The 26,089-nt window shown below is 46.8% G+C and overlaps 1 protein-coding gene across 2 annotated transcripts; it reads left to right on the top strand.

Moving 5' to 3' along the window:
* The first annotated feature begins 2,362 nt into the window (after positions 1-2,362).
* On the top strand, positions 2,363-26,089 carry LOC142907989 (uncharacterized). 2 transcript variants are annotated; one of them, XM_076058082.1, is made up of 9 exons: positions 2,363-3,819; positions 11,087-11,180; positions 13,118-13,246; positions 20,690-20,806; positions 22,492-22,614; positions 23,344-23,432; positions 23,569-23,857; positions 24,210-24,485; positions 25,550-26,089. In XM_076058082.1, the coding sequence occupies exons 1-9, from the start codon at positions 3,799-3,801 to the stop codon at positions 25,741-25,743; spliced, it is 1,332 nt and encodes a 443-aa protein (XP_075914197.1). In that variant the 5' UTR covers positions 2,363-3,798; the 3' UTR covers positions 25,744-26,089. The 2 variants fall into 2 exon arrangements, with proteins under 2 accessions (XP_075914197.1, XP_075914196.1); XM_076058081.1 differs by having other exon boundaries at positions 20,690-20,809.

Below are 26,089 nucleotides of genomic sequence, written 5' to 3'. Positions count from 1 at the left end.
AGTTTGCATGTCACTCTCTCTTTCTCTCCCCGTGGTCGCGTGGATCTTTATCCGGGTCCTCCGGTTCTCCCATCCACATTCAGAGCCAACATCACCACGCATTTAGAGTTATTTGGCTGCCGCCATACATTTTCCACGTGCTGATGATATCAGCCACTTTGTTGAGCTCCTACCATTTGTGATTTGAAGTTTCCGTGACTGCAGGGATCAATACTCTTTGTGTTTTTTTTGGGTTTTTTTTCCGGTGAAGTCATCACGTAGTTGGGTAGCAAAAATAAATAAAATAAACTAAATCATGACGTTTCGGGTGCAACACAAGCATCCGTCGCCGGGTGGGACGACCGCAGCAATAAACAATTTGCTGAAGTGGGCAAAAGGGCTGCCGTGACAAGAGGCTTTATAGGTCAGAGAGAGGGGGGGGGGAGGAGCCAGGGAGGAGAGACAGCGGGAGGGGAGTGGGCGGGGCTGGGGAAGTGGGCGGGGCTGGAAGTGGGCGTGGCTGGGATTGGGAGGATGAAGAAACTGGAGACGCGGATATGAAGGCAACAGCCATGAAGCCGTCCAGGGTTTTTACCTGGTTAATGACGTCCTTCCAATGATTGCTTAATTTGTATCCATCCTCACGGGTTGAAGTTACGTTTATATACCTGGATGGCTTCATGAACAAACCTTTGATAGTAGCCCGAAGGTGATGGCCAGGTCACTTCTGATAAAATGGCTACACAGTAGCTCGGGTGGGGCCTTACACCTGGTCAAATGAACACGAATGTTAGTTAGTTTTAGTCTCTGCGCAGATCAAGGCCGTAGCCATGGAGTCAACATTGGGAGGGGGAGGGGGTCCCAACCCAGAGAAATATCGACATTAAAAAATTCATTTCCTTCCTAAAATATATTTTAAAAAAAATTCACTAACACACGGGATGGACATGTTTTTATTTATGTTTAACAATAATGTCTAATAGTGTTTCATTGTATTTACATTGCTCCGTATTTGTTTTTGTTTCGTCGTATGTAATGGCAGAGATTAGGGATTAATAAAGTACAACCATGACCACAATCACGTAAACATAAATCTACGCGTTGATTTATATGAAGACGAGTCCAGATATTGTGGCCAAGGTTTAGCAAATTGTTATTTACATAGCATAGCAATTATTATAGCAATATATTAGGGGGGGCATTTTGAGCATATTTGAATACTGGGGGAGGATGTGTCCGCCCAAATATATATTAAAACTAGCTGTGCTACCCGGCTTATGCCCGGGACTTGGATTCACCACGCCCGGCCGCCTTTGTCTCCCCAGTGGCGATGTTCACACAGCACACCAGTTACTCGTTTGAGGCTGAGTCGACCTAGGGGAGGCCCAGGACAGGTTAAGATAATCGTCACCGGTGTTGGCCGTGAGCGGGAATCGAACCCGAGTCTCCAGGTTCATAGCGCAGCGTAGCGCTAACCACACACACAGACACACACACAGACACACAGACATGCACATACACACACACACACAGACAGCGCGCTAACCACTCCACTACAATGCGTCACGCTTCCACGTGCGCGGGTCACGTGACAGAATTGACGTCACAGCTCACTTCCCGTGCAAAAAATAAATGCATTAATGAGCTCCCCTCCCCCCCCACCCAAAAAAAAAATATCCAAAAGTTTTATTTTTATAATGTTTGCATGGTGTACAGTCTGCAAAGTACCCACGTGCCAAATTTCAAGTTTGTTGCATGTCGGGAAGTACGCTAAAACATTTTCAACACATAATCACAACTTCTGCCTTTTACACATGTATATATATAGATTACGGCCTTGGTGCAGATACACATCTGGCAAGGAGGCGCTGGGCATTCCTCGCATTCCACGCGTGCATAACCACGGGAGGAGCGGTGGCGCAGCAGTTAGCGCGCTGCGCTACGCGACCAACCTGGCCTAAGACCCGGGTTCGATTCCCGCCCACGGCCAAGGCCACGGCCACCGCCACCACCGGTGGAATAGATGAACCGGTGCTGGGCCTCCCCTAGGTCGACTCAGACCCAAACGAGTACCTGCTGCAGTGGTGTGCGCTAAACATCGCCACCGGGGAGACAAAGGCGGACGGGCGGGCGGGCGAGATTGGTGCTGGCCAACTCACCCCCTCGACTCGAGTGCCGTAGTGCCGGTAGCCTTCATAGGCGCTGCTTCTAACAGCACTTGCCCCAACAGTCTGTTACAGGCTACACCGGGGAAGAACCTTTGTCTTTGTACATTGCCACTCCCTTCTCTTAGCGCAACTCACGACTGACGTCACGCTCACCTGACCGCATATTTTGTGATAAGCGGCAGGTGTTTATTTTTTTTATTATATAACGCAGTGCAGGGTTTAAAATTTGATTCGGGAAGGGTCGCGTTGCTTGTTGAAGACGAACAAGACCAAGCGGAGCTCACTCGCGTTTTTATCCCAGTCGAATCACTCTCACGCTCATCCACACACTCACTCTCACTCACTCTCGCTCATACACACATTCACTCTCGCTTACACTCACTTACTCTCACTCACACTAACTCTCATCCACACACTCTCACTCTCATCCATACACTCTCACTCACTCTCACTCACTCACACTCACTATCATCCACACACCTACTCACTCTCTCACTTACTCACTCACCCACTCAATTACTCTCTCTCACTAACTCTCACTCACTCTTGCTCATCCACACACTCACTCTCACACTCACTCACTCAATCACTCTCACGCTTATCCACACACTCATTCTCACTCACTCACTCTCACACTCAATCTCACACACAGACAAACACTCATTCACGCTCAATCTCTCTCACACACTCAGACACTCACTCACACTCAATCTCACGCACACAGACACTCACACTCAATCTCACACACACAGAGACACTCACACTCAAACTCACACACACACAGACACTCACACTCAATCTCACACACACTCAGACACTCACTCACACTCAATCTCACACATACACACAGACACTCACACTCAATCTCACACACACACTCACACTTAATCTCACACACACACTCACACTCAATCTCACACACACACTCACACTCAATCTCACACTCAATCTCTCACACACACACAGACACTCACACACACAAACTCAATCTCACACACACTCAGACACTCAATCTCACACACACACACACAGAAACTCACACTCAATCTCACACACACTCAGACACTCACACTCAATCTCACACACACACACTCAATCTCACACACACACACAGACACTCACACTCAATCTCACACACACTCAGACACTCACTCACACTCAATCTCACACACACTCAGACACTCACACTCAATCTCACACACACACTCAATCTCACACACACACACACATACAGACACTCACACACACATAATCTCACACACACTCAGACACACACACTCAATCTCACACACACTCAGACACTCACACACACACTCACACTCAATCTCACACACACACAGACACTCACACACACACACAATCTCACACACACACACAGACACTCACACACACACTCACACTCAATCTCTCACTCACACACACTCAGACACTCAATCTCACACACACTCACACACACACACTCAATCTCACTCACACACTCACACTCAATCTCACACACACTCACACACACACACTCAATGTCACTCACACACACTCAGACACTCACACTCGACGCACATGACAGGCGGCCAGCAAAGTGAGGCGAGCGACTGGGAGACTGAGCGGAGTCCGTGACGAGTGGCAGGAGATCCTCACGACCCCCTGGACAGCGATGCTCCGTCTGTTTCTCATGGTGAGGACAACCGCTCCTCATTCACTCACCTTCGTCATCGTCACGGTGGTGGCTAGGAGATGTTAACTACCTCGCCCGGTACACAGGGAATGTCGTGGGTTCGATGCCGACCCTGACGACGCCTGCTGCTGCTGCTGTTTATTTAGAATTTGCGTGTCTCTCTCCCTCTCTCTCTCGACAATATGGTCGCGTGGATTTTTCTCCACGTGACGATGATCTCCGGATCTCTTTGGAGCCCCATGGGTTCTCTCGAAACACCGCTTGCGTTGCGATCGAAACGTCGTGATTTATTTGCTTTTCCAACTACGTGATGACTTTACCGAAAGATCCAAAGAGTTTGGATTCATTCCTGCAGTCACGAAAGCTTCAAATCAAGATTTCTGGAGCGTAATTGCAACCTGTACTTCACTTCCGTAAGAGTTTTATATAATTTTTTTTTTGGGGGGGGGGTGGGGGGGGGGCAGAGGTTGTGGTTATATCGCGTGAATATTAATGTTGTGTCGTCGTGCAAGCCGCCACCACCACCACCCGACACAGCCAGTCAGTAAGAGGGGTTTGTCAGGTAACACTAAAAACGTAGCCAATGAGTTACTAGTTTCAGTACCCAACCGGTCGTGTTTCTGTGTTGGAAAGTAACCCCACTACACAACTGTCAACACGTACGGGTTATTGTAGATTTGAAGTTTTCGTGACTGCAAGCATCCTTACGCTTGGTTCTTTTGGTAAAGTCACGTAGGCGAAGAAAGGTATAAATAAAATAAAAGATTCATCTTCTTTGGTTCTTTCGGTAAAGTCACGTAGAATGATAATAAAATAATAAATTGATAAAATAAAATAACACAATAATATTCTCACGACGTTTCGGCCACAACACAAGCGGCCTTCATCTTGTGTTGTGGCCGAAACGTCGTGAGAATATTACTGTGTTATTTTATTTTATCAATTTATTATTTTATTATCATTCTACGTGACTTTACCGAAAGAACCAAAGAAGATGAATCATTGCAGTCACGAAAGCTTTAAATCGAAAAATAAAAGATTAATAATTAAAATGACGACTTTCGGTAGCAACACAAGCAAATCATCATCGATAACGATTGCTTGTGTTGCCATGGAAATGTCGCGATTTAATTTAACTTATTCTTTTTTTAATATCTTTTAGTTTATTTCTATGTTTATTTATTTTATTTGTTTTTTTTTATTATTTTGCTTTACCTACGTGGCTTTACTGAAAGAAACAAGAGCAAGTATACATACCGTGTACTCCCTATTCATACGATTCACTCCGTGATCTTGTTACAGGGACATTGAGTTTTCAGGTCCACACAGCATACAGCCGTTTCGCTACGGGCAAAACAAAAAAAAAACACAGTATTTGTTTTTTTCTTCTTTGGTTCTTTCGGTAAAGTCACCACCACCACGTAGAATGAGAGTAAAATAATAAATTGATCAAATAAAATAACACAATAATATTCTCACGACGTTTCGGCCACAACACAAGCGGCCTTCATCAGGTGAAGGGGACGAGACTGTCTGGTAGGACAGCGCTGGAGTGAAAAAAGCCACGTTCAGATCACGACCTTTAAGCTGTGTCAGAAGAAACAAAGCGCCTTGACAAAGGAATTAGCATTTTACAGACCAATTCAGACCTCTAATTGTGATGGGACTTTGTAGGATGAACGTTGATATTTATAAGGGGGCACGGGGTTGACCAATAAGGTCTTAATTAGTCTGTAATAAGGAAGGTAGTGGCATTGATTAGGATTTTATGCAGGTACGTAGCGGTGTGTGTTCTAGTTGTGAGTGCAGTGGTGGTGATTGTCTATTTGTTTGCGTTTCTCCCTTTGCGATGGGACTTTGTAGGATGAACTTTGAGATTAATAAAGGGGCACGGGGGTGACCAATAAGGTCTTAATTGATCTGTAATAAGGTAGGGAGGGGCACTGATAAGGGGTTGGCAGGCATTCATTCCGCGATTGAGATTTTATTCAGATGAATCCGGAGAAGTCTGCAGAGAAAAGAAGAAGCCGACTGAACGTAAACAAGCAGCAGAGATGGCGCAGTTGATGAAATCGAGAAAACCCGGATCGTTTACTTACTTGAAAAATACCAATACATGTCCACCTCTTATTAGCGCCTCCCATTTTACAGACCAATTCAGACCTCGTTGCTCACCCCACGCCCTCATAAATCTCACAGCTCATACGACAAAGTCCAATGAGGTGGGAGAAACACAAAAAGACCATTGTTTTTTATTACTACACGCTTTTATTTAACTCACTCAGTGTGTTGTCCTATCCTCAAAAAATCTTGTAACTACATTTTTTACCCGCTTCCCAATGTGGTATCGACTGAAAACTTGGTATACTTATGTCACACTGATGTCAAGACTGTGTTCTATCGTTAAAATAAAAAATATATATAAAAATATATATATATTTTTTTTTACATTTTATACACGCTTTTATTTAACTTACTGTCTGTTGTATTCTCAAATCTTGTAACTCAATTTCAACCATCTTCCCAACGCGGTATCGACTGAAAACTTGGTGTATGTATGTCATACTGATGGCAAGACTGTGTTCTATCGTAAAAAAAATAAATTATATATTTTTTTACATTTTATACACGCTTTTATTTAACTTACTGTCTGTTGTATCCTCAAATCTTGTAAATCAATTTCAACCATCTTCCCAATGTGGTATCGACTGAAAACTTGGTGTATGTATGTCATACGGATGACAATACCATATTCTATCATTAAAACAATGTAAATATATTTTTAAACAATCCTTTTTTTTTACGGCTCGAATTGTACCATGCTCAATATTTGATTTTCTTGACTTAAATAAGGCTTTTCTTGACTTAAATAAGGCTTTTCTTGACTTAAATAAGGCTTTTCTTGACTTAAATAAGGCTTTTCTTGACTTAAATAAGGCTTTTCTTGACTTAAATAAGGCTTTTCTTGACTTAAATAAGGCTTTTCTTGACTTAAATAAGGCTTTCGTGAATGGCAGGAATTCACATTATTTGGGTCTTTACGTTAAAGTCACGTGGATTGATTCAAAGAAAATAACAAGCGATCGCCATCAGGAGGAAAAAAACAAAATAAAAGATAGCTCGTGTTGTGATCGAAACGTGGTCGTAGTTTTTTTTTTCGTAATTTTATTTTGTTATTTTCTTTGAACCTATCCACGTGACTTGACCGAAAGACCCAACGAATATGAAGAGCATTGTTTGAGCAAGAGCTCAACGCCGTATGGACCTGCAAGCTCAACTTCGCTGACGAAACGGCGACGCCACTCGCGACGTCCACGTATCGTGCACCGTGACTTTTCTCCGGCAATTCACAACGACGACGACGACGACCACGAGGACGAGAGCAAAACCGGCGTCACGATGAGCCGTCAACCCCCGATGAGGCTGTTCGCCGACCCACCCGGAGGCCCGCCATTACAACTCCCCCCCGGGGACACTTGGACACTTGGACCGGCGATAAAAAAAATAAAATCACCCGTCCACTAAGGCAGCTCAAAGGTCACCACCCTGCCCACACACCTGGGTGGCCATGAGGTCAAACTCTGCACTCCCGCTCCCATTGGTTCAGCCACGATGGCGTGATTGAATCGCCCTCACCTGGGATGCAGGGAGGTTTTCCGTCGTTTCGATCTCGATTCCCCCCCGGGGCCCTCGCTGCTGCGGATTTGGAGTCTGCAGTCTCCTCTGTAAGATAACTCGCGATCAAAAAAACGTCAATCCGTACGGCAGCCCGGAAGGATGTATTGAAGACGTTTGTGAACTCATCCACCGTCAAACAACGCTTGCGGGCTTCCTAGAGTAAAGCGGTTACTTTGAAGGGTTGGCGTATGGCCGCACGTAACACTTGGACGATTTCGTGAAAAAAAAAATATTTTTGATGTTGATTATAATTAGGGGACCGTCCATAAATGACGTCACGCACCTTGGGGGTGAGGGGTCAGACATTTGTGACGATGTGTGACGAGGGGTGGGGGTGGGGGGTGGGGGGTTCAGAAATATGACGTCACATCAAAATGCTGCAACTTTATAAATAAATACGGACAACACGTTCTACTTAATTAAATTGACTTTTTTAAATAAATGTTTTCTACCTACAACATCAGAGTGTAGCACCACATTAAATACGCAACTACTACAACGACGATAGTTTAAAGCGATTTGAAGCGTAAAATTTTGATTTAAAGCTTTCGTGACTGCAGTAATTCGTATTCTTAGTTTTTTCGGTAAAGTCACCACGTTGAAGAGAAACAACAAAATAATATATAAATATATATAAAACAATAAAAAATTCTCACGACGTTTCGACCATAACTCAAACGGTCGTCTTCAGGTGTGTTGGTTCGCATAAATTTATTTTTAAACGGCGCATTTATTTATAACTGCCAAATCGTTGCGCGTGGCGCTAACTTTTTTTTTAAATAAATAAATGCGCCGTTTAAAAATAAATTTATGCAAACCAACACACCTGAAGATGACCGTTTGAGTTATGGTCGAAACGTCGTGAGAATTTTTTTATTGTTTTATATATATTTTATTATTTTGTTGTTTCCCTTTCAAAACTAAGAATACGATTTGAAGCGTGTTTTATTTTTGAGGGGGGGGGGGGTCAGAGCTTTATGACGTCATATTTGAGGGGGTGGGGGTGTCTGACTTTTTGTGACGTCGTGTGACGAGGGGGGGGGGGGTTAAAAAAATCGTCCAAAATCGCGTGACGTCATTTATGGACGGCCCCTTAACATTATTTCTCAGAACCACGTTGGGGCGACAGGCAAAGGTGGGGTCCCAACGACTCGGCTTGAAATGCAAATTCAACAAGTGGCCAAAAAACAGGTTGACAACCAGATTAGGATTTTTAAAAAAAAATAATTAAGCGAAGCTGCCTTGCGCTGTGATGCGTTGTGGCCGATGGTCACGAACAGGGGCGGAGTGGCAGGGCTATGGGTCTCTGTGGGGCTATGGGTCTCTGTGTGTATCTGTGGGGCTCTGTGTATCTATGGGTCTCTGTGTGTATCTGTGTCTCTGTGTATCTTTGGGTCTCTGTGTGTATCTATGGGTCTCTGTGGGGCTATGGGTCTCTGTGTGTATCTGTGGGTCTCTGTGTGTATCTATGGGTCTCTGTGTGTATCTGTGTCTCTGTGTATCCGTGGGTCTCTGTGTGTATCTATGGGTCTCTGTGTGTATCTGTGTCTCTGTGTATCCGTGGGTCTCTGTGTGTATCTATGGGTCTCTGTGTGTATCTATGGGTCTCTGTGTATCTGTGGGTCTCTGTGTGTCTATGTGTCTCTGTGTGTATCTATGGGTCTTTGTGTGTATCTATGGGTCTCTGTGTGTATCTGTGGGTCTCTGTGTGTCTATGTGTCTCTGTGTGTATCTATGGGTCTTTGTGTGTATCTATGGGTCTCTGTGTGTATCTGTGGGTCTCTCTGTGTATCTATGGGTCTCTGTGTGTATCTATGGGTCTCTGTGTGTATCTGTGTCTCTGTGTATCCGTGGGTCTCTGTGTGTATCTGTGGGTCTCTGTGTGTATTTATGGGTCTCTGTGTATCCGTGGGTCTCTGTGTGTATCTATGGGTCTCTGTGTGTATCCGTGGGTCTCTGTGTATCCGTGGGTCTCTCTGTGTATCTGTGGGTCTCTGTGTGTATCTGTGGGTCTCTGTGTGTATCTGTGGGTCTCTCTGTGTATCTGTGGGTCTCTGTGTGTATCTGTGGGTCTCTGTGTGTATCTGTGGGTCTCTGTGTGTATCTGTGGGTCTCTGTGTGTATCTTTGGGTCTCTGTGTGTATCTATGGGTCTCTGTGGGGCTATGGGTCTCTGTGTGTATCTGTGGGTCTCTGTGCGTGTCTATGGGTCTCTGTGTGTATCTATGGGTCTCTTTGTGTCTATGTGTCTCTGTGTGTATCCGTGGGTCTCTGTGTGTATCTATGGGTCTCTGTGTGTGTCTTTGGCTATCTGTATCTCTCAAGGTCTCTGTATATTCATGGGTGTCTGTGTATCTATGGGTATCTGTATCTCTATGTGTCTCTATGTGTATCCATTGGTTTATGTGTGTATCTACAGGTCTCTGTGTGTATCTATGGGTTTCTATGGGTCTCTATGCATCTCTATGAGTCTCCATGCGTAGCTTTATGCTTTACACCTCTTGCTTGAGCTTCTATCAATTTGTGACGACCAGGTCGCTCCTGAAATCAAATCTGCACAGCAACTCATTGTGAACCTTGCCTGTTAAAATAACACGGAGTAAGTAGCAGGGGTACAAGTACGTCCAAACGTAGGAGACGCGGCGTTTGGCGGATCCTTTGCATCGCAGAGCCGTGAAACATTTCAGACGGCTTCGGGTAAGGCCTTCATCAGGCAGCAGATTGATTATAATCAATCATTGATTGACGCCGATGAATGTTTAGCCACGTGTCATTCCATCTAGACTCAATGAATTCTGTCCGGAGATTGCAATCTCGGGAAAATTCCGAGAAACCCCTCCCCCCACCACCACCTGGTACCTGTACCCTGCATCCCCCGGAAGTCGACTCAGCCTTAACAACAACAACTAAACACACAGATAGACCTGGTACGGTGTAGTAGTGCTTATCATCATTGGCACGTGGGCGTGGGGTGTGGTCCTGCCCACGCGCCGACCACGACAAAGGTAACGACAAAGGTAACGACTCCCCGTAAAGCCTTACCAGACTGTCGGGGCAAGTGCTGTCGGCGAGCTCCTATGAAGGCCGGTAACGTCACACGAGGGAAGTGGGTGGCCACCTTTGTCTCCCTAGCGGCAACATGTTCACACACCGCTACACCAGGTACTCGTTTGAGGCTGAGTCGACCTGGGGGGGGGGAGGCCCGGGACCGGTTCAGACAATCGCAACTGGTGATGGCTGTGAGCGGGGATCGAACCCCGGGTCGCCGGGTTCACAGTGCGGTGCGCTAACCGCTGCGCCACCACTCCCCACCAGCGCTTCCCCGTCACAGCAAGCGGCAGTGTGTGTGGGGCCATCCTGGTGGGCGGTGGGTGGGGGGGTTTGTCGCTTTGTTTTTGTGCCTCTCTCATCAACTACAAACGAGGCCCTCCCTTAAAATGGGCAAGGCGAGGGGGGAGAGAGCCCCCGAATTGGCCCATGTGCAGCCGAGTGAACTCGCCTCTGTGGCTCCGTCTGAATGTGAAATTTGCAGCTGTCGCTCTGCCCTCTACAATCAGCCGCTCAATTCCGCCGCGAATCTTCCCCTGCAGATGCTTTTCCCGCAGCAACTGTCCTCCGCCGGGGAGTGCGGCGATGGATTCTACAAAACACCGCAAGGAGTTTGCTGTGAGCTGTGCCGTGCAGGTAAAGCAACACAGACACGGAGGCTTCCGATCTACGCGCCTCTGTGGAGTGACAACGTGTGGTGACCGGATGCTTCCTTTCCTCCACCCAAGTCAGCTCCTCTCACTGCATTCTAGGCTATGGGGTTGGTGGTTACTGGAGAAATGAGAAATGAGAGATGTTGCCACTTGAGAAATGTATTGCTGTCGAGGTGGATACTTGCTGCGTCAAAGAGTTGACCGACGTAGAAGTCAATTAAAAAGGTAGCGCCATAGAAGAAGACAACCTGATGATGATGATGATGCAGGCAGGGATCAAAGGGAAACTGACACTATTTCATACCTGTCAACCTCTTATCTCAGTGCCTTACCTTATTACAGGTCAATTCAGACCTTATTGGTCACCCCTTTGTAGGATAAACGTTAAGATTTGAAAGGACAAAATCCCATCACAACGAACAAAACACCAACAAATAGACACAACAATTGCCTGTATTGAAACGGCTGAACGCTGTATGGACCTGAAAACTCAATTTCCCGGTAAGACATATGGGTTGACAGGTGTGCTATTTGGACGCACATGTGTCGTCGGATGGACAACGATAAGAAATGTATAAGTGTGTTGTTATTACTTACATTATGATACCCCATTTGCCAGTAACAAGATATAGTAATAGGTTTTTACCCTTTTTATCCGGCACAAAAACTGACACCTTCATACAAGGGGATCATGTTTGCAATAACCACAACACAAGCAGTCAAAATGCAAACACAAAAAGAGACAACTCTGATAATGATATTGGCACTTTCCTTGAATTTGATTGGTCCACACCCGAGACGGCTTTTCTTAGAGCCCCTTAGTCTCTCCACTGGTGTTGGACCAGAAGACGCCAAAAGGCGTACAACTCAAAAACAGCGCACTATCAGAGTATTGAGGGCTCGGGGTGAGCATTTACATTATGAGACCTCCTTTGCCAGTAGCAAGATATAGTAATATGTTTTACCCTTTTAACTGGCACAAAAACTGACACCTTTATATAAGGCATCATGTTTGCAATAACCACAACACAAGCAGTCATAATGCAAACAAAAAAAGAGACAACTCTGATAATAATATTGGCACTGTCCTTGGATTTGATTGGTCCACACCCGAGACGGCTTTTCTTAGAGCCCCTTAGTCTCTCCACTGGTGTTGGACCAGAAGACGCCAAAAGGCGTACAACTCTTGTGTTGTGGTTATTGCAAACATGATCCCTTGGGCAGGCTGTGTATGGAGACGATGAGGGATGGCGGCAACACCAGCTTGTAAGTAAGAAGCTCTTGACAAAAACGAAATCGCAACATATTAATAACTAGTTAATAAAGTGGTGAACTTTGAAAAAAATCAAAGACAGCTTAAAAGTAGCTCAGATTAACGCGAATAGTAGTAAAATAATAATGCCAGCGGGAGAGGCAGGATTGCCCACGTCCCATGCGGGTGGCCACTACTTCGCCGTATTTGCACGACAAGGCTCAGGAATGCGTGATACAAACGACGAAATGTGCGGTGGAAAACCCATGGATCGTGATGATGACTGAAGAAATTCGTGTTCAGTTGAGCCACTGCCAGTCACATAACTCTAACGCAGGTTGACAGTCAGTGCAGCCCGTGACTCCCAAAACCAACTTGTGATCACGTGTGTGTGTGTGTGTGAGCGGTGGTGCAGCGGTTAGCGCGCTGCGCTACCAACCCGGTGTCCAGTGTTGAATTCCAGCTCAGGGCCAACGCCAGTGACGATTATCTGAACCGGACCTGGGCCTCCCCTAGGTCGACTCAGACTCAAATGACTACCTGGTGCAGTGTGTAAACAACGCCACCGGTGGAGAAAAAGGCGGTAGAGCATCTGCCCCAAGAGTCTGTTAAAGGCTATACAGGGAGATCTTTGTCTGTGTTCTAACAACAACTCCTTTGTCCTTCAGGGATGTACAAGATGTCGGACTGCATAGCTAATGGTCGTGCTGCCATGTGTGAGTCGTGCCCTAAGGGCACATTCATGGACAGAGACAACCAGGAGAAGGTGTGCTCGTGGTGCAGCAGCTGTGGACCAGGTGAGTGTCAGCACAGCAGAGTAGGCGTTTCCCCTATCCATGCATTGTGCGTTTCAGAATTGTGTCTTCTTGCATGCGGCATAGATATTGTTTCATCATCGTCAGGATCCATGGACAGAGAGCCCGTAGTAGGTGGTCACACTGCACATTTCATCATTGGTCGTTTCCAATTTCCTATCTTGTAGTGCCACATCATAGTGGTGTAGTGTATACTACTGTAGTTTATGAGTGGTGTAGAGTGGAGCGTATTGCAGTGGTGTATAGTGCAATAGTGTAGTGTTTGGTAGTGTAGTGTTTAGTAGTGTAGTGTATCGTCATAATTACAATCCATGGGCAGATAGCCCATGGTAGTATGTGTTCACTGAAAATTTCGTCATTTGCTGTTTCCACCTTCCGTCTTGTGGCAATATGCTAAAGTCGTGGCACATTTTTCTGGCAACGCCCTCTTGCGATGTCATCAAGCCGTTATCTGTTAGGACTTCCTCTCTTTCCATTTCCTTCCATTTTTCCAAATAGTGTCAATTTCCTTCTCATCGCTCCCTGCATCATCATCAGCATCATCATCATCATCAGGTTGTCTTATACTACAATACAACCTTTTTATTCTATACTAGCGGTAAGTACCCGGCGTTGCCCGGGCGAAAAAGGCAGACACACACACATCGATTTAGACACGCTTTCTATGTACATGAGTTTAGTGGAAGAAGCAAGGAACAATAATATCATTTGTCGGCACGCAAACATTATGATTGTAATATTAGCAAGGTGATTATTGAAAAAAATTGGTTTCTATGAAGATGATTTGGCACCAAAAAAAAATACAAAAATTTGTTGTCTGCACACAAACATTATTAATGTACATTGATTGTATCTTTCGGCAAAGTTACGCAGATAGAAAACAATTAAAAGTGTAAAAAATATCACACAATACCATATAACAACAAGAACCGCCATTCGGGATTAAGTGGTGGTAACATCACCACGACGCTTGTGCCAAGCTAGGTGCACTTTGAGGCCACGTGAAGTGTCGAACGCCCGCTTGCAGGAGGTGACGGGGCAGACCTAGGTGCCACGGGTCGACTGACTGAGATGACTGAGATGACTGGCTGATGCACCACCTGTGCCCCCTACTGTGCCAACTTGCTGTGCTTTAGCGCTCCGCTCGTTGTTGTGAGCGTCGCTCCTCTGCCCCCCGTTGTTGTTGGGGGGCGACTGCCTCCAACTGCCCAGTAGCATCCTTCACGAGCCTCCTCCACAGAGGCCGATCTTGAGAGCACTGGTACCAGTCATCAGCAAGTCCACTCAGCTCTACGTCCTCCTGTACCACATCACTCCATCTCTTCTCTAGCCCGTGCCGCGCCCGTTTAGCCTCCTCGATCCGGCCGAACAAAAGCCGTTTAGGCATGCGGTGGCTGGAAATGTGGGCTACATGGGCCAGCCAACGCAGCCTTAAAGGATTTGTGAGCTCCTCACACAATCCAGCCTGCAGGTTAAGCCCAGGATGGATCGTAGGCAGGCCAGCATAAATATTTGTAACCGGTCAAGATGTTCCATTAGGGGGGTCCATGTTTGGCATGCGTAGAGAAGGGAGGGAATGACTGTGGCCGAGAAGACCTGAAGCTTAGTGCGGAGTGACAGACCAGGCAGCTTCCACACAGCGTTACGCAACCGATGAAAAGATAATGCCGCTCGACTGATTCGGAGTGAGACCTCTGCTGTCAAACCGGAGACAGTAATGAGCACACTGCCCAGGTATGGCAAACTCTCCACTCTCTCCACAACCGGCCCATCACCAATTGGGAGTTGTGGGGGTGGAGTGTCCAATGGTACAAAAAACCAAGGCAGGTGCTTAGTTTTGGTGGGGCTGATGGCAAGGGCCCACCTCTTAGTGGCAAGCTCCAGGTTCAGCAGCAGGGCCTCCAACTCGTCCTCTGAGTGAGCAGCTGTTACCAGATCATGGGCATACGTAACATTGTTGAGCAATAAGGAGGCATCCCTTGACGGCACCCGGGCATCGATCAGCCTCCCATTGTATCTGTAGCAGATTGAAGGCTTCACTAAGTACGTGGTAAAAAAATATATGTAAAATAATGTGGAAACCAGAGGACATCCCTGTCGCAGTCGAAGGTGTAGAGGGAATGGCTCCGACTCCCGGCCATGTAGTTTTACCCGGGCGGCAAAGAATATGAATTCCTGCAGTCACGAATGCTGTAGTGAAGAGAAGTAATGTAATAATGGGAAGGTTATATTTGCATAAAGAGGTAATGTAATGTAATAATGGGAACGTTATATTTGCATAAATAGGTGAATTTCAACGTGAGTTGAAACAATAATGAAGATGAAAGGAATGGGCAAATTACAAAGCAAAAACAATTGTTGTTTGCACACACTATGGTGTGTATGGCATTGTGATAAATGCAAAATTACTTGAAATGTTTTTAGGTATGTAACGTAAGAGAAAGAGGCAAAGATGTTGAAATCCAGCAGTCACGAAAGCTGTAAGTGAAGAGAAGTAATGTAATAATCGAAAGGTGATATTTTTTTTTTAAGTAGGTGTATTAGAACTTGAGTTCACACAATAATAAATCAGATATTTGAACGTGAGTTCACACAAATAATGAAGATGAAAGTAAGCAATACATCGTCTTGTTGTGAGCACACGACCAAAAATAATAGAATACTTCCAAGGTGATGAATAAAACAACGGTTTTGTACGTGCGTGATTGTAGCGTAAGAAGCAAGGAAACTTGTACTTACCATAGCCGTGGTGAGGCCTAGTCCCGTGCGGAGCCCCCGTCCTGACCTACATTGCCGAGCCGGCGGAGGTGGCACGTTGGCAGGCTGGGGGCTGGGCCGCTACCCCCCCCCCTCCACCATCCCCCCACCCGTGCAACAATATTGCTATCTAAGCACTATAATAGTTTTGATTTAAAGCTTTCGTGACTGCAGTAATTCATATTCTTAGTTCTTTCGATAAAGTCACCACGTTGAAGGGAAACAACAAAATAATAAAATATGTATATATTATTTTATATATTGCTTTATATATATTTTATTATTTTGTTGTTTCCCTTCAACGTGACTTTACCGAAAGAACTAAGATTATAACACTATAATAGTATTAGCTACGGACTCTGTAGTATTAACCTGCACGCATTGTGTTGGGGGGGTGTGAGGGGTAAAGAGGACATCACACTGTGAAGAAATAGCCGCAGGGCTATGTGTATATTTATTGCATGTTCAACGCGTCAAACAAAATGTGAGCTCGACCGAACACGCATCACTTGGTAGGGTCCACCCCCACCCCCCCCCCCCCCCCATCCACCCAATTGGCGTGAGTTGGTACGGTCGAAGTCACGCCATAAATAAGTAGATAAAGCTAAATGCCACTACATCGCTAATTCAACTAATGTAAAGGTGACGGACGTGAGAAAGGAATTAGGCTATGCCCATGGTGGGGCTTAGGGCGTGCTGCCCGTCAAATTTTTTTTTTCAACGTGAACCCCACCGGTTGAGAGACAAATCCTTCGTAAGCACGCACGCGCAGATACTTTTTTTTATATATATAAAAGAGTTTAGCGAATCCTTTGGATACAGCAGCTTAGACACAGCAGAGTCATCTTCTATAGCGATATATTTCTAGTGCCAATATCTTATTTTTTTATTTTAACTGAGGTTATTTGACCATACTTCAGGTTTGGGAAAGGTAGAAGCAGGCGTGGGCACATAGTACGATAAAAAAAATTATGAACTGCCTATAATGAAGCCCATGCATCAGCCTGTAGCGACTGTTTTACCTGTGTACATACGCTTTTACTACCACTATTACTCACAATAAGTTTGTTTTTGAAGTTACATAGTGTTGGTATGAAGCCAATTTAAAAAAAAAAAACCTGAAATCCATCACCACCCGACAAAGAAACTCAAGTTGTCAGGTGGCCAAAAAAAGCACCGGTTGATTTGGTTTTTCAGCAAACCGAAGGAATGTCAAAAAGTAGGCAAAACTTTTTTGGCATTTTTCAGTTTGCGCGGTGGTCGCCCATCCAAACTCTGTCCAGACTCAAACCTCTGCAGCTTCTAAGAGCGGCGGGCGGGTGATGTCAGCCTTCTCGCGGCCCACCCTGTCACGTGGAACGAAGTCCACACCAAAGTTCATAACGAACGACATCACTAAGGAAGCCGTCTGTTGCCAGTCGACCTCTGAGGTTACAGCGGAAAGAACAGAGCCTGGCAACGAAGCTCCTCCTCGGGGCCAGACGAGCAGTTCCATCAACCCCATCGGTTCGTCTATGCCAGCTAAATGTTGAGAGCCTATTCCGTGCAGAAACATGCATCCTCACAAAGATCATCCGGCGAGAAAACATTCACATCCTCAATGTATCCAAGACGCGTGTGGAGAAAAGCGGCACTCTACAATTGAACATTCCAGGGTACATCCTCACACGGAACAAGGTTTGCAGACACTCATCGACCACCTTGCCAATGCCTGCAACAACTTTGGCCTACACAATCAGTCTAAAAAAGATACAATGTCATGGGCCAGGATGTCAGAGACACCCCTTCCATAAACGTTGGCAGCTAAACCCTGGAAGTCGTTCAGGACTTCACCTACTTGGGTTCTACCATCACCTACTACAATTTGTCCCTTGTCACAGAGATTGACGAGCGCATTGGGAAGGCGTCAGCAGCTACGTTCAGGTTGACTAAAAGAGTGTGGGAGAACAAATCCATAACGCTCAACACCAAAGTACAAGTGTACCGGGCCTGCGTCCTTAGCACCCTCCTCTATGGGTCTGAGTCCTGGACAACATACGCCCATCAAGAACATCGACTGAACACATTCCACCTCCGATGTCTCAGGCGCATCCTCGATATCAGATGGCAAGATCGCATTCCCAACACCTCAGTTCTCAACTTGGCCAACATTCCCAGCATGTACTCTCTACTCAGTCGTAGGCGCCTGAGATGGCTTGGACACATGCGCCGCATGCAGGATGGCAGAATACCCAAGGGGATGTCTTGTACGGCGAGCCTGCATCAGGCAAACGGGTCGCTGGTCGCCCGGTCCCGCGCTTCAAAGATGTCTGTGAACGGGACGTGAAGAGCTGCGACATCAACCCAAGTGACTGGGAGAAAACTGCCGGCGACCGACTCAGCTGGCAGCAGGCTGTGAAGACGGGCCTCGGGAGAGGCGAGGAGAAGAGACGCACCGCTTGGCAGACCAAGAGGGAGCGACGTCAAGAAAAAGCAACAAACGCCTCTGGAGCTGCCACCGCATTCACTTGCAATTGCTTTGGCAAGGATTGCCACTCAAGGATTGGCCTACTAAGTCATTCTAGGCGCTGCAAAACCTACAGCTGACCTCGTAAGGCGCAAAAAAGAATTGTCTCTCGAGACACAAGGGCCTATGATGATGGCCATCCTCGCCGATTCCAAGGGCCACGCTAAACAGTCTGGCTACTCGCATCGTGCATCAAGCCAAGAGACGCAGCAGGATTTATTCACAGGCAACGACTTCCATGCCACGAATACAAATCAAGCCAAGAGACGCATGCAAGTCTGTACTGAGGCCGACATCAAAAGTAAACTTCTGGTACAGGATTCTTCCGTCGGCCTCCCGGCTTCAAACCATCCACGCTGCCGCTGGCCGACCATCAACAGAATCAGGACGGGGCATGGCCAATGCGGCCACCTGATGCGCAATGAAGCGCGTGGAATATTCGGTGGGGCCCGGCGATCGCGGCCATCAATCCAAAACCATCGGCCGCGTTGCAAACCGCTGCCGTCTTCACAGCCTCAAAGGAGGTGGCCGCGGGGGCCGGCTTCCACCCCACCGCCCTCCCTCCTCCACGGCCTCGATCGGCTCACCGCCGGGCCCCCAGCTAAATGGGCTGGCTCACCGCCGCATGGGGCTATTCCACGCAACGCCCACTCTCCCGCTGGTGATCGAACTCTGCGACGCGCACGCCCCACGGTTAACACTACAGCGGCTGCGCCAAGGCGACTGCACAAACGCTGGCGGGTGGTCATGCACGACCCCGCACACTCGAGTCGCAAACACTGCCCCGACGCTGAGCTAGAGCCTCTCCCATCGCTCCCCAATTCCCCCCCCCAGATACTCACACGCCCTGTCGCGGACCTCGCGGACGCACCCTGCCGGCGTCGCGCGGGCGCTGCGGGCGGCTCGAGGAGGAGGAGGCGGGCGGGGAGTCGGTCTGGGCGGCCCAGGCGGTTCGGGGATGAGACAACTCGCTTGAACAAGTTTCGGGTTTCGCCCATTTTTTAACGGCCCTTTGATTTCGGAAAAAAAAAAAAAAACCCCATCCGGGGTTAACGTTATAGCCTGCGCAGACGATCGTGCGGCCTACCGGTAAATTTTCAAAGAATTCTCCGTCCTCACGTGGAGCGTCACGTTACGTTACGTTATTGTTCAGGCCATTGTCTCTGCGCCCGTGGCCATTAATCCCTGACTCAGCCGGTTTAATATCTGGGAGGGCGTTCGGCTGGCAAAAATACACACCCGGTGTGTACTTGGTCGGTGGCACTAGGATCCCCTCCCCCCCCCCACCCACCCTCACTGTCTGCTCTGCTCACTTAACATTTCACCCCAGCCCTTTTGCCGATGTCGTGCGTAACTCATCGCAGCTGGCCCGGTGGACCTTGGTGCGCCCCTACAATTTGAATTCAGTTTAGGGGCGCCACCAAGGTGATTTGTCCTGGGAGGGTCGGCCAACCTCCTGGCACCGGGAAACCACGGGACTTCCCACCTAGGGGCCCTTCGGATGAAAACCCGTTGCGCCAAGCGATCCCCCGCCGGGACACTGCGTGTGTGTGTGTGTGTGCTGTGTGTGTGTGTGTGTTGTGTGTGTGTGCTGTGTGAGTGTGCTGTGTGTGTGTGTGTGCCGTGTGCTTGTGCTGTGTGTATGCTGCGTATGTGTGTGTTGTGTGTGTGTGCTGTGTGTGTGTGCTGCGTGTGTGTGTGTGTGTGTCTGTGTGTGTGCTGCGCGTGTGTGTGCTGCGTGTGTGCTGTGTGTGTGTGCGTGCTCAGGGGGAGGGGTAGGGGGGAATCGTGGCTCTTGCGGAGTTGACCCACCGGTTAGTACTGAAACTAGTAACTAATTGGCAACGTTTTTGTGTTACGTGACAAACCCCTCCACTGATTGGCTGTGTCGGATGGTGGTGGCAGGTTTCATGACGATGATGATTTGCAGGTTCATCCCAGGATGCTTCTGTTTCGCGTCGTCGCTTTAAGATGTTTCTCTGTTCATGTTTTGTTTGTTGCGGTTGTACCCGACTCAAGAGCCGCGTGGCTCACAGGGCTCTATACCTAAAAAATGAAAACTTGAAAACTTGAAATGACGACACGACATTCATATTTAGGCGATATAACCACCACCTCTCACCCCCCTTGGGATGCTTTTTGTTGTTGTTTCCTAATCGCAGGCGAGGAGGCGGCTGTGAACTGCTCCGTGGCCCAGGACACGGTGTGTCGGTGCGCGGAGGGCCTCAAGAGAGACGACGACTTGGGAATTTGTGTGCCTCAGGAGTTGCAAACCCCAGGTAGTAGTAGGATTACAAAGCCGCTCAAGTCAACCGCAACACGCCGTTTGATTTCTCAGCTGTCAGGGAGAGCACGGGACAGCCTGGTCCACTGAAACCGCAGAAGCGTTCTGCAGTAGAAGCACGAAATTCAAACTCAACCTCACGTCTATTGAAAGCTTCAGGAACTGCATGCACGGTCAACACAGCCACGTGTGACGTTATCAATTCACGACCCTGTGAGATACTGAACACCGAATTTTTTATTTATTTTATCTACGCTCAAGTTTTAGACTGGAGTCCCCTTGCCTCCAAATATTCACACTGGGTAGTAGCGCTTTTACTGCTCGTTTCGGAGGTTTGTAGTTCAAAACCCCATCGGCTACCCTGGTTAATGCGACTGGTGCATTCAACAAATTAAAATGCGCCATCTGCTTCACAGTGAATTATAGTGGTCTGGTAACCTTATGCTGGTAGGAACGAGGTTGTAAACTGAGTGTACCAGCCTGCAATAGATTAATGTGTCCTTCCGTCCGTCCGTCTGTCCGTCCCCTTTAAATACTTTAACGAAGTGAAATCTCGTGCTGTTGGGGTGTATAAAATCAGCAATAGACAGCGCAGATACTTGATATTACGTCTTATTGCACCCAACATTTGGAAGTGACGTTATCTCATTTGCGAACTTCGCTTTTGGGGATGTGGCAAATTCACAGACAGCCCACAGCCGAATACAATTTGCGAGGCGCAGTTCGAAGGCACCGTGACGTTACTTTGCCAATAGTTCCTTCCAGCCCACCCTGCAGGGATCTGTTTTGAAAATAGAATGCCATGTGTTCTTGCATCGCGGTTCGAATGTGAAATTATCTGTAAAGTTCGTTTATGGGGGGAAGGCAAATCGTAAAAAAAAAAATAACATCACCCGCAACTGTGAAACTGCTGCAGATGATAATCTGTGAAAAAGCGCCTTCGTAGAAAATTTTCGTGCTTAAAGAAACTATAGAAATGATGCAAAGAGCAGTGATTTAGTGCGGCCTGGAGGCATATTATTAAATAATGCATATTACAATTCCTTATAGGGGAAACGCATACTAATTAACGGATTACTAACGTAGCATATAATCACAATAACACACATTACAACTAATTACTAATCTACAACTCATTACTAATCATAACCATTGACTGATTACTAATCGATTACATAATTACAATACCCCCCCCCTCTGCCTCAAATCACTGCACCTGATATGAGTTCAATGATGACGTCACCCTGCTGCTGCTCTATATAAAACCGGGAGCAAGCGAGGGCTTTACCATTCTGGCGAATTGCCCGATGATGCTGGATGTATTTACCAGCGAAACGTCACAGTACAACTCAAACTGTAAATGTTGTGGATTCACTCTTCAACACACCGGTGGGCTAAAGTAGTTAATTATTTGTGTCTTTTGTCAACGTGACACTTTTATTTTTGCTGATTGGCCGTGTCGGGTGGTGGAGGGTTACGACACATTTATAAATAACGCGATCTAACCCAAAAACCTTTATTATGAGCAGTGATTTGATGGTTTGATTTTGATAGAGGTTGTGTTAATGCAACGTACTGCATTCGTATTCATCGCAATGTATCACATAGACCTGATAAGTTGGTGGAGAGGGGACTGTTGTTCACAGCTTGTTGTTTTTTTTCCCTTCATAAAATTTTCAGACGCCACGTCAGTCGTGTTGGCGGCAGTCCTCATCTTCGTCCTGACTGCACTCGTGTTGCTCATAGTTTACTTCAACATGAAGCAGAAGGGGTTGACTTTAAAAACGATGGTGAAGCAATCAGGTAAGTGGCAACGTTCTGTGCTTAATCCAAAGATCACATCCTGTTATTGGGGCTGCAATTATACATCTGCCAAAATGTGTTTTACTCATTATACAGTGAATTAAGATGCGTGGAGAAATCACGTCTCGGCACAAAGCCGCCTCTGAATGCTCTCTGCAGACACCACTGCACAGAATGATGAAAATGAGTTACATCCCTTTTGAGAGCTTTGGCTTCGGTGTCATTTTAAATAGTCCCTTGGAGAGTGTTGCTACTGGTGACAGTCACCTCTGCCGTGCCTCCACTCATCCGACAATATTTCACACCCGCGTGAAGTCGTGTTGGACAGGACGCTCAATTGAAGCGTCGTCGTTACTTCGTTCTGTGCTTGCCGCTCTTGTGACAAAGGGAGGAAGTTGACAATTGTCGAGGTCCCGAGGGGCATCGAGGTAGGATTTGGACTGATTCAAAAACGACCGCAAAACTGTCTGTTCATGGTCTTTAGCAGCAGGTGATGACATCTTCATCTTGGCTATGAAATTATGCAACTTTACATTCCAGTTAAGGTTTTTCCAATCTTAAAATTATAGGAAACATTTAAAGGTTCTCCCTGACTCCAAGATCGCCATGTTTAGTTTTCTGTGTCGAACAATAGAACAGTTTTTCGTTTTGGACCGATAATAAAATGATAGAACCGCATCGACTGTGCTATGAATCAGTGATTAACTAATTTTATCTGTTTTCTTTCAGACACTACTCATACAAATAACGAGCATGATGAAAATCTACCGCTTGTTCATATCATGCGAAATGAACACAAGGTGCCATATGGAGTTCAGGTAAACTCAACGCAGCATAGTGGCATGATGACCCTACTCTACATTGTTTCAGTGTGTAGACGTGCACCAGTACACTGAAAACTCCATCCCAGATAGACAGAAATAATCGTGACCGTGTCTTCTCCACACGCTACAGAGGAGCAATGAGAGCAGCGAGACAATGCAACAGATCCGAGAGAACAAAGAGAAACTCAAGGCCTGGATCGGAGCGGATCCATCGGCCTTCCTGGAGCATCTCAACGGCTTCAAATTGATTCCACGACGAGTGCACCAAGCGGCCATCGACAAGGGCGGAGAGGAGAGTGTGGAGCTCGTTCTGGACCACTTCATCAGCCAGGGAGAGGCACGCTGTGAGACGCTGTGGGACGCCCTCTACTCTGTGAGGAAGCAATACGTGCAGCTGTGGAAGTGGATTCAGACACACGGTACGACCCACGTGAACGCACCGGTGTATTGACATCGAATGCCATTTTGTGAGAGTCGAGGAAGAAGAACCATGCATATGCGTGGCTTCCGTAATGCTTTCCAGCACGAGTTCGTCCTCGGGGAAGTGATCGGAGACTACGTCGCTACGTTTAAAGCCGCACAGGAATGATGTCATGCTGTGCGTGACTGAACGACTTCACGTCACACTTGACTGTTTAAGTACCAATATGAACCTAAATATGTTATACGTTGTGCCTTGGTTCACAATCGTGGCCTAATTTTAATAAAAAATCAAATAAGTCTGTGTAGAACGATACTTGTGGAATTCATATGAACCTCTGTCGATCGCAGGTGAGGCATTGAGGGCCATTCGAGATAAGGAGTCGGATCTGAAGCTCTGGATCGCCAGAGACCCCAAGCATCTTCTGCTGCAGCTCATGAGCCGGGGACAAATCCCGAACGAGCTCTTCACCGAGGCCAAGGGCATCCGGGATGGCGTGGAGTGCACGGAGCTGCTGCTCAACTTCTTCAAAGAGAGAGGGAATGACGACTGCCTCAAGCTGCTGTTTGCTCTGCAGGCCGTGCAGGACGAGTATCCTGGACTCAAGGAGTGGCTGGGAGGCCTTGGTAACAAAACAATAAATTCATCTTCTTTGGTTCTTTCGGTAAAGTCACCACGTAGAATGAGAAAAAAATAATCAATTGATAAAATAAAATAACACAATAAAATTCTTACGACGTTTCGGCCACAACACAAGCGGCCTTCATCAGGTGAAGGGACGAGACTGTCTGGAGGACAGCGCTGGAGCAAACAAAGCCACAAGCTCAGACCGCGACCTTTAAGCTGTGTGAGAAGATACAGAGTGCCTTGACAAAGGAATTAGCATATAATTTAGCATTGAAATAGCTGAGTGATTAGCTTGTGACTGGTCACAGAAATGGCTATGTTAAAGTCAAAGCCTACACATCCGCAGAGGCACCTAGTACAAATCAAACAGGAGAATTTAGCATTGAAATAGCTGAGTGATTAGCTTGTGACTGATCACAGAAATGGCTACGTTAAAGTCAAAGCCTACACATCCACAGAGGCACCTAGTACAAATCAAACAGGAGAATTTAGCATTGAAATAACTGAGTGATTAGCTTGTGACTGGTCACAGAAATGGCTATGTTAAAGTCCAAGCATACACATCCACAGAGGCACCCCTTGACAAAGGAATTAGCATAGAATTTAGTATTGAAATAGCTGAGTGATTAGCTTGTGACTGTTCACAGAAATGAATCCTTGCAGTCACGAAAGCTTCAAATCAAAATTTACACATTTGTCGTATTAACTGGCCATCATTCCTTCTGGTGACATGTCCTGCCCAGGTGCAATTAATTAACAAAGCAATGTCCTATAACCCATGCACTGTCGTTCTGTTTTTCTACATAACTTGAAACCGTGTACTATTTCATGCTTTTGCAGTGCTGTTCCTTTTAATTGTCAGTGTCCACGTGTCTGATCCGTACGTCATAGCAGGTAATGCGGGCCGATTAAAACTTTATTCTTCAGGCACATTGGTTACGTTACATTTCATTATTTTGTTCACATTTTCCAAAAGCACTCCAACCTGCTCTCATCCACCTTTGAAGGCTGAAACGGCGCCAATTGCCGCTGCGTTTCCCCCCCCCCTTCTGTGGTGCCGCAGACTTCCTCCGGAGACTCTCCAACAAGTCCCCCCTGGTTCTGAACAAGTACAGCGACTTTGTCCTCCGAGACAAAATCCGCTTCAAGACGAGGGAGCTCCTCGTGGCGCTGCGCGACGACCTGACGCCTCTGCTCTCCCAACTGCAGATCAGGAACATCCTCACCGACAACAGCGTGCGGGTAAAGTCCAACTAAGATCATCGTCATCACAATCACGCGTAGCCTCATGAATAAGGACGTTTGGTGTTTGGCCAGTCCTTTTGGCACAAAGGCTATCACGACGGACCTACTTTCTAGGCTGCACAGAACATTTGCATGTTGAGTCTGCCGCGGGATTGGTTGACAGTGAGCAGTCACAATGAGGTCCATGCCGACGTTAGGATTGGACAAGCTGAAATAAGTGCCGAGAGCACAGACAGATGTAAGAAGCACAATTGAACAGAGCATTAGACATAGGTCATAGCACACATAGGTAGTGGCACACGTGATCTTATAATTAGAACGTTTCTAAGATCGGACTGTATAGTTACATAATTGTATT

Source organism: Petromyzon marinus, assembly GCF_048934315.1.
Source record: "Petromyzon marinus isolate PM22_M1 ecotype Great Lakes invasive population chromosome 68 unlocalized genomic scaffold, UKy_Petmar_22M1.pri1.0 chr68_unloc.1, whole genome shotgun sequence".
NCBI lineage: Eukaryota > Metazoa > Chordata > Hyperoartia > Petromyzontiformes > Petromyzontidae > Petromyzon > Petromyzon marinus.
Note: the sequence above shows the minus strand (reverse complement) of the source record. Positions and strands in the feature narration are given on the sequence as shown.